At 32.5% G+C, this 8,494-nt stretch overlaps 1 protein-coding gene across 5 annotated transcripts in view; it reads left to right on the forward strand.

The window, feature by feature from the left end:
* Positions 1 to 4,253: 4,253 nt before the first annotated feature.
* Positions 4,254 to 8,494, forward strand: part of LOC108967593 — a 25,317-nt gene continuing 21,076 nt past the window's right edge. For 4 of the 5 annotated variants that reach the window (XM_018931119.1, XM_018931137.1, XM_018931128.1 and 1 more), the window contains exons 1-4: positions 4,254 to 4,755; positions 4,812 to 6,127; positions 6,191 to 6,339; positions 6,401 to 6,680. In XM_018931119.1, coding sequence (XP_018786664.1) covers positions 4,402 to 4,755; positions 4,812 to 6,127; positions 6,191 to 6,339; positions 6,401 to 6,680 — 2,099 coding nt within the window. In that variant the 5' untranslated portion in view covers positions 4,254 to 4,401. Of the gene's footprint in view, positions 4,760 to 4,811; positions 6,128 to 6,190; positions 6,340 to 6,400; positions 6,681 to 8,494 lie in introns of all 5 variants that reach the window. The other variant, XM_018931154.1, reaches the window with a different exon arrangement.

The following is an 8,494-nucleotide window of genomic DNA, read 5'->3' on the forward strand; positions in this document are numbered from 1 at the left end:
GTTGATAAATTTTCGTCTACGATCATGGCCAGTGCTTGATCTGGTGTAAGACTTTTCTTTTCAGTAATGCTTACCCTTCCTCTTTTTATAGCTGTACCTCTCGAAGGGGATGAAGCCGACAACTCTKTGACAAYGYTTGCTGAGTCYCTTTTTCCACAGGWYCTCAGATACATTGSSGTAGCCATAGTTAATTGTTCCGAAKCTACATTTSATATTAACTCTTTGCATTTCCGTTTTTGTGTACTCGAAGCACTTTCAGCAAACTCTTTTTCTTGCCTTCCGCGTTGAGGTATTTGTTTTGAAGCTGATGGTGCGTGATCAAGAGCAAAATCAACAGAATTGTCATGCATAAATCTTGCTTTATCACGGTGAGATTTTCTTCATCGCGATTGAAATTGGAAGCAAAGCTTTTTTATCCATCGCTTTTCACCTTGCTCAACCAAATCCAAAATAGCTCCCCTCGCGATATTTCACTCATACCAAAAAAAGGCAAGAAATTATTTTATTTTTTAAATTTGTTTTGGGCACATTAACAAAGATTCTGCTGGCATTCCCATCACGGAACTCCGTGGGACTTGGAAGTTCTATTCTATCAAATATTTGAAATCTTTAAAATTTGTCTTACCTTTCAGGTGGTTATAAAACAATTTTTTCGAAATACTTGAGTATAAAAATAAATATTGTATAAAACAAAAATTTTAAGTTTAAGTAATAATCTTAAATACAAAAAATATTTTAGGCCAAAAAAAACCACTCACAACTTCGACCTGATCACTCAAACTTTTATGATCAATGCAAGCTTGCAAATTAATTGTAGCATGCTATGCAATTGCACGTGTCTGTTATCATGCCAATAACATTTTTTTATTCTCTTTTGTGTTTGTTCTCGTATTAATTGGGGTCTCTTCTCACGTAAAAAAAATATATGAGCGAGTTACGAAAAAAAAAATTTTTTTTTGAATTTCAAGATGCCAGATTGATTAAATTTCACAGTGTGTGTTGATGAGGGGGCTGGAGCAGGCGATGCGACTGTTGGTAAGGGTGCTGAAGCAGGCGATGCGACTGTTGGTGAGGGCGCTGGAGCAGGCGATGTGACTGTTGGCGTTGGCGAGGAAGCTGGTGCTTGAGCTGTATTTAAATACATGTAATAATAAAATATATAGTCCGACAAATATTAAATTAAAATATTACCTGGTGACCCAAAGTCTCAACACCCGGCAATCCATCCACCGCTGCTGCCCCAAAAGTTGTAATTGCTGCTCCTCGAATTCAGTCATTCCATTTATCGGAGGGCCTCCACCAATCGCTTGCGCATGTGCCTTCAGTTTGCGCGCTCGCGATCGCAACTGATGTTTCCAATGCATCAGGGACTATGGAAACATATTTTAATAGTCAGGAAATGGAACATCTGCTCCATCGTCATCAATTGTGAAATCGGGTTCATTATCTCCGGGTTTTATGTTTTGACTACCTTTCAGCAAGCTGAAGAAGTGTTCCCTTCATAATTTCAGTATCCACTGGGCATCAGATCAGATCAACTCTGGGGGTTCTACGAGAGTATACTCTAGTTTTAAAACTTTCTGTTTGTCGCCGCATCTTTTCGAGCATTACCCCTGTTGTTCTTTTGCATTTTCCGAAAACCAATGATTTCGTTTGCAGCTGTATGGAACGAATTTGAAGTGCAGTCCCACAGTTCCCCTATAAAAAGTTACTGATGAGTGCTTTCAGAAAGCTGGAGAGCAAGTCGATTAGAAAATCGTTCGACAGTCCGTTGTGATTGCCGCTTCTTGACGTCTAACCTTATTTGTGTTTGTTAACGTGGGGATTTTGCTGCACTGAGGCGGGTGCGTATCTTCGCTGTAACAAGACACGAGTCAATGTTAGGACCTCGGACCCTTATTGTTAGAGAATAACTGAGACAGAAGCCAAGCGCAAATCTTTGTATAGAATAATGTTTGGTGATTAACAAAACGTGAATAAGATATGAAAAAATATCAGGTATTTATATACTTTTTATTTTTCATATTTTATAGATATATCATACTTAGCCAACCTCTTTCATTTCTATGTCTAACAATTTACAATTTTCTTCTATCTTTAATTTTTTGAACTCTTTATCTATCTTTTTTTTTTTTTGTTTGAAACTGCAAATTCGTTTCTGTATGTGTTTTGTTGTTGTGTGGTTGCACAAATGGGAAAACTTTGAAATCTGTGTAAGGGATTTGCAAGAGCTTGAAAATCTCTCTAATATAATATTACCCTATTTCTGTAAAATCCTTAGAACTATTTATATACGCCAGAGTAGAGTCATACAATATAATATGTAATAGAATATTATAAGCAATTACAACTAATCATAAGTACACAAATATATATATGTATAAATAGCATGGATTTGTGTAACAAATTAGTCTTTAGAATATTAATAAAGAAGGCACAACTAGGTGCAGAAAATTATATATTTAAACTCATTTTTATTTATGATAAAAATAACTCGCGCAACCAAGCCAAGAATGATAAGCTGATTTTGAGGCAACAATCCTTGTAAGCAACCCATCTGTTAAATCTCCGGTTATCCACTTTCTTAAGGCCCAATTGACAATTCATACGTTTTTTACGCATTGCGCTTATGAGTTACACGGTGTGTAAGCGATAAACATCCAATAATCTTTTGTTTCAAAAATATTCTTGAAAGTTTTCATTAATGTTTTCCGTAACAAATACTTTTTCACAAAAGAGTTGATCTACTACCTTTCTTTTAATTACATCTCTGTGCCTAAAAAAGGCAGATTTCGATCAGGTGATCTCAGCTGTGAAAAATTCGTGGAAAACAGCTGATTCTTTTGTTACTTGTAGGGTTATACATTGTGCCAGACCTTTTTATGGACACAATTATTGAGACAGCTGCAAGACCACGGTAGATGTGCTAGGGGTAGAAAAGTCGACTCTGACTTTAGCCAAAAATCGATCTTTGAATAGAAATAATCGACTTTTTAGGAGGGATTCAAGCCTGCTTTGAATCGTTAATGTTCCCCACTGTACTTAGTATCTGATGGTAATATAGTTGGTAAAATTTTTACTTCTCGTTTTACTTTTAAAAGCATTATACAAAGTACCAATTGAAGCGTTTCTTTATAAATAGCGTCTTTCTGATATTCTGATTGGTCTATAACATTATTATATTTAAATTATGTAATAATTTAAAAAAATATTGATATATCTAACGAATTGCGTTTACGAGTTGCTTAATTTATTAAAAGCCGACTAATAGCGTGATTCTGTAGCCAGTCTCTAATCTCTATTTGAGACATTTGGAGAAAAAATCTCGGTTTGTGACTAGTTACTATTCACTAAATAGTCTCTAGCTTTAGTCTCAAAATATTGCCTCAAATTTGAGACCTGGTAGTTAGMAGGTCACAACACCAAAAGGAACTCTTGTCTGCCATTTTGAATATATTGAATAGAGATCATCATAGATATTAATCGATTGTCGTTTTATATTTTGTAAGCAACTCAAACACGAAAAGGTTAAAAATAAATAAATTTTATTTATATAAATTTCGTTAATATTATGAAACAAAGTCAACATATATTTTTATTTTTATTGACGTTTATGTTTTTTGACTATGTTATAGAAAATTTAATATTTGTTATCGACATATTTATTTTCAATCAAGTATAAAAACATCTCTGAATTATGAAATGCAATAGAGTTTGTGACTATCACTTACAGAATAGCAAAATCGTCTCAAGTCTCAAAAATTGTCTCTGTCAAATTTAGAGACTTGATACTGTATCACAGTACAGAATCGCACGGTAAAGCTAGCATGTACTTGCACTATATTTCTTATTTAAAATATTAAAATGGTAAATTTTAGAATATCATCCCCGAATGCAACACTTTCGTTATTGTGTGAACAAAAGATAAATATTAAATAAAAGTTATTTTTGCATTATTCAATATAAAATGTTAAATGGTTAGAAATGAATTAGTGAAGTGTTAGTGGATCTGTAAGTTAAAAATATAAGTGTAAAACGCTTTATAAATCGGAGAAACTTCTTCTTCTTAATTGTCGTAGACCCCGCTTATGCGATTATGGCCGAGTTAACAACAGCGTGCCAGTCGTGTATCACAGTACGGAATCGGACGGTACGTCACAAAAGTCGACTATCGGGGTTGATTAATCGACTTCCAGAATCGAAAAACTAGAAGCTCATTCCAAAGTCAAAAATCGATTCCGCTCGCTCTCTTTCCATCCATAAGATGCGTAAGACTACGCAACTGTGTCCATAAGAACGTGTGTATCAGAGAAATAAACTATCGATAGTGATATTGTCACCGATTGTTTAACAGCTCCAATATCTGCCAATAAGTTTATATATATATTATAAACAATAATTATGTTATTAAATATTATTACCAACCAAAAATTTACATTTGTCATTCGAGTTTGTCAAAAGTGTATTGCTAATGTATACAGTGTACAACCTCACATATTTTCATATCAGAAAATTGGCTACAGTAAATATTTGAACGGACGGTTTATTCATAACTATATTTCATCAGATAAAAATGTACCTAAACCAATGACTAAAACTAAAATCCATAAAGATGCTGTACTGGTAAAAAATACCATTGACCCCTTGGCACTTAATGAAACAGAATCATCAACTTTTAAATTTAAATTGCTGTTATATGATGAAAACAAAGATGAAATAATAGCCGAGCTTAATGCTTGTAAGGATACATCCCAAGTTGGTATTTTTGAAGAAATTAATTACCGAAAAGTTATGTATATTTTTTTTTACAGCTATGGCAGTTCATAAAAGAATACCATGAGGTATTTAAATGTAACCATATTGTTCAGTCAATATTGGTTCTGAGAGATATTTTTCAAGATCGTAAGGATTGCTTAGTTACAGAAGAATTATTAAAAGTAATTTTAAGGGCTTTGGAGCCCCACGTAAATTCAATAAATATCAGAGAACAAAGTTGTTGTTATCTTTGCCTCCGAAAATTTGGTGTTCCTAACACTAATTTGGTTATGCAGCAGTTGCTCCTGGGTGCATTAAGGAAGGTCTGTATTTCGTCACCAGATAAACCAATTGCGTTAGCTGCATTATGTCGATTAGCTGTTGGTATTAACACTGGCAATGATTTTCACGTTCCTACAGTTTGTAGTTCCTTTATGCCACATATAATGCTCCATATTGAACATTGTGATAACGAAGAGGACTTGCGTCTTCTTTCAATATGCATATTAAACCTACAACCTTTAATTACGACAGATATTTTGGAAACATTTAAAAAAAAATTAGATCTTTTAATTAGAAATGGTGTTATTAACACAAAAACTCCTAGAACGACAATAAAACTACTACATTTATTAAATATTTCAATATGGTCACAAAAAAATGGTCAAATTATACGACAGCTTTTATTATTATTATATCCAAGTTTTTCAAATCTTAATATAACGGATCTTAAAACAATAAGTAGAGTTTTTAGTTACCATTTAGAACCATCAGCTCTAATTAACCCATTTAGCAAATTGATGAAAAATTTACTTCAAAGGCACCAAACGGTCGATGTTCTCGCCGCCTATTTACCATTTCTAGAACCTTTTTGGCGAGAGCCAACAATTGAAATTTTTAAAAATTTGCTTTTTACTTCCGAAAAAAGCCTATCTACATATCCGGCCACCGAGTATTTTCAAATAATTCGTGCTTTAAAAATATCAGATTCGAAAATATGTGATGCATATTGGGCTAATATTTTGAAATCCTTAAATTCGAATGATGAGGAGAAAAAAAACCTTCGGTTTCTAAGACACTGTCATCGTTATATGCATTTTAATAATAATTTGGGAGGAACATACCGCTTCATTCCTCTCGAACGGAGGCTCTCTCAATTGGCTATGGAATTGATAGAAAATGATGTATCTGGACGACTACCATCAAAGTTTGCGCGTTTAGCAGCTTTTGTATTAGCATATGGTCATACACCTTTTGGATGGAAAAAGTTTCCTAATGTTGTACTTTCCAAAATTATATCCATGTCTAGCCAATTCAGTACTATAGATTGTTTTCTTCTTAGTCGTGGGGTTTATATTGCTTTGGAATTGCGGTAAGCTTTTTTCGAAATATGGACTCAATTATATAACAGTAACGATACATTCAAATATTTTAGATTTCGTAATATGATTCCATCGTTATTGGGTATGCAACTAACTACTATAGATAGCGTATTAACCGATTGCATTGGGCGCCATTTGGAGAGCAAGTACTTGTCGATTTTTGATTTAAACACCATAGTGCGAACACTTGGATACAGAAAATGTTTGTGTTTCTTTTAAGTAACGTATCTATTGAGATGCACATACATTTTTTTTTTATTTAGCTTTGAAGAATAAAACAATTTATCAAGAAGCCTTAAGCAGGTATAATCAACTTGATTATAGTGAACTTAATTCTCGTTTAATTCGGGAAATGGCTTACAATTTCAATATATCAAACTGCATTGTACCTAGTGCTATGGAAGCCATGTTCACATACATTGAAACTAATCAGAAATACGTAATTGGCGAAACTGTGGAGAAAGTTTTAAGTTGCGCTTATAATTTAGGTTATATGCCACAATCTGAAGCTGTACTTAATAACGCTGCATTTATTTTAAAACGGTACGTACCACTACTAAATAAGTAAGGTAGAACTAAGTCCGGATGTAACAAAACATTTTATACTCCCGCAATTTGCTATGATTAAAAAGGTTTAAATATTTTCAGGGTGAAATTTCTAGATGTATTATTCGATTGAATTGTTAGTGTAAACTATGTATTCATTACTCCGTTTTGTTATATGTCCGACTTATTTCCAAAAAAAAAAAAAAAAAAAATATAACAAACACAAATCTCTATATTCATCATATTAATGGTGGAGGTAATTTTTTTACTATCGTATGGCATAATAGTCACCGACAGTCATTTTAATAATCATATTATATCATCACTTGAAATTTAATCAATCCAATATTTTCCCCAATTCGTCACAATTAAAATAAATAATATCAAAAATATGTTAAAACTCGCTTGTTTTAATAGTAATTTCTTCATATGACAATAGCAATTTTCTGCAAGCAGAATTTCTCTAGAAGCTTTTTACGCTCACAATTAATATTCTCTTCTGAAAGTTTCTTCTAGTTAGCTAGCTAGGGATTGTTAGCTGTTAAGAAACACTTGTTTTGAATTTTTTCATTTTAATAGTTGTATTGTGAAAAAAATTTCATTGGCCAACTTTTCTGTATTAATATGATGCGTTTATCAAAAATAACATCTTGATAAGCATCAATATTCTCCTATTGCGTAAGAGTTATTTATAACTCACCACATAACTATTATTCTGTGATCAGTAAACAAAAGTTATGAAATATCTCTTATTTTGTAAAATATAATGATTATTTTGAGAGGAAACAATATATAAACTGAAAAATAATTAAACTAAATTTTTTACTAAATTCCTCATAAATGTTATGGCCACTGATTAAAAGTAAAAATCATTCATAATAAAAAATGACAGTTTTTCTTGGGCTCACGATGAGGAACCTGTAAGAATTTTCAAGATACGATCACAATTGAACATTGGCAATGGTAGAATAATATAATTACTTATTTTGTTATTTTGAATTTCGAAGATATTATTTACAAAAATTTTGAAATTTGTTTTTCCATCTATCCTATTAAAAAATAATAATAAAAATTAGTCCGGGATTGAAGAAATTTTTTATTCCGAAAACCACATTTTTTGTAATCCCGAAAATTTTAAGATACAAATTTTCATTTTTGATCACAAATGTTCCATTTAAAAAACAAAATAATTATCTCAAGCACAGACGGTAATCATAAGTTTTATATTACAAATCACGTAATAATGATTATAAATTGAGTCGTACGATTTTCTTCAGCGATAATGACGAATTTCAAATAATATGGAAATAAAAATAATATATAATGATTTATATGAAATTACATTTTTTTACGTTTGCGTACTTGGAGCTCGCACAGACTCATTTTCAATACTCTAGAGCAGTGGTCAGTAAAGTTATACACTCAAACGATTTATCTTATATATAACAAGTAAGGAAGGGCTAAGTTCGGGTGTCACCGAACATTTTATACTCTCGCATGACAAAGTGATAATCGAGATTTCAGGCGTGGTTGTGAACCGATTTCACCCATATTTGGTACATGTCATCAGGGTGTTAGAAAATATTATATACCGAATTTCATTGAAATCGGTCGAGTACTTCCTGAGATATGGTTTTTGGGCCATAAGTGGGCGACGCCACGCCCATTTTCAATTTAAAAAAAAAAAGCCTGGATGCAGCTTCTCTCTGACGTTTCTGACGTTTTTTGTTAGTGGGTTAACGCACTTTTAGTGATTTTCAACATAACCTTTGTATGGGAGGTGGGCGTGGTTATTATCCGATTTCTTCCAT

This window comes from Bactrocera latifrons, unplaced genomic scaffold (assembly GCF_001853355.1).
Source record: "Bactrocera latifrons isolate USDA-ARS-PBARC rearing strain unplaced genomic scaffold, ASM185335v1 scaffold_1003, whole genome shotgun sequence".
In the NCBI taxonomy this organism is placed as follows: domain Eukaryota; kingdom Metazoa; phylum Arthropoda; class Insecta; order Diptera; family Tephritidae; genus Bactrocera; species Bactrocera latifrons.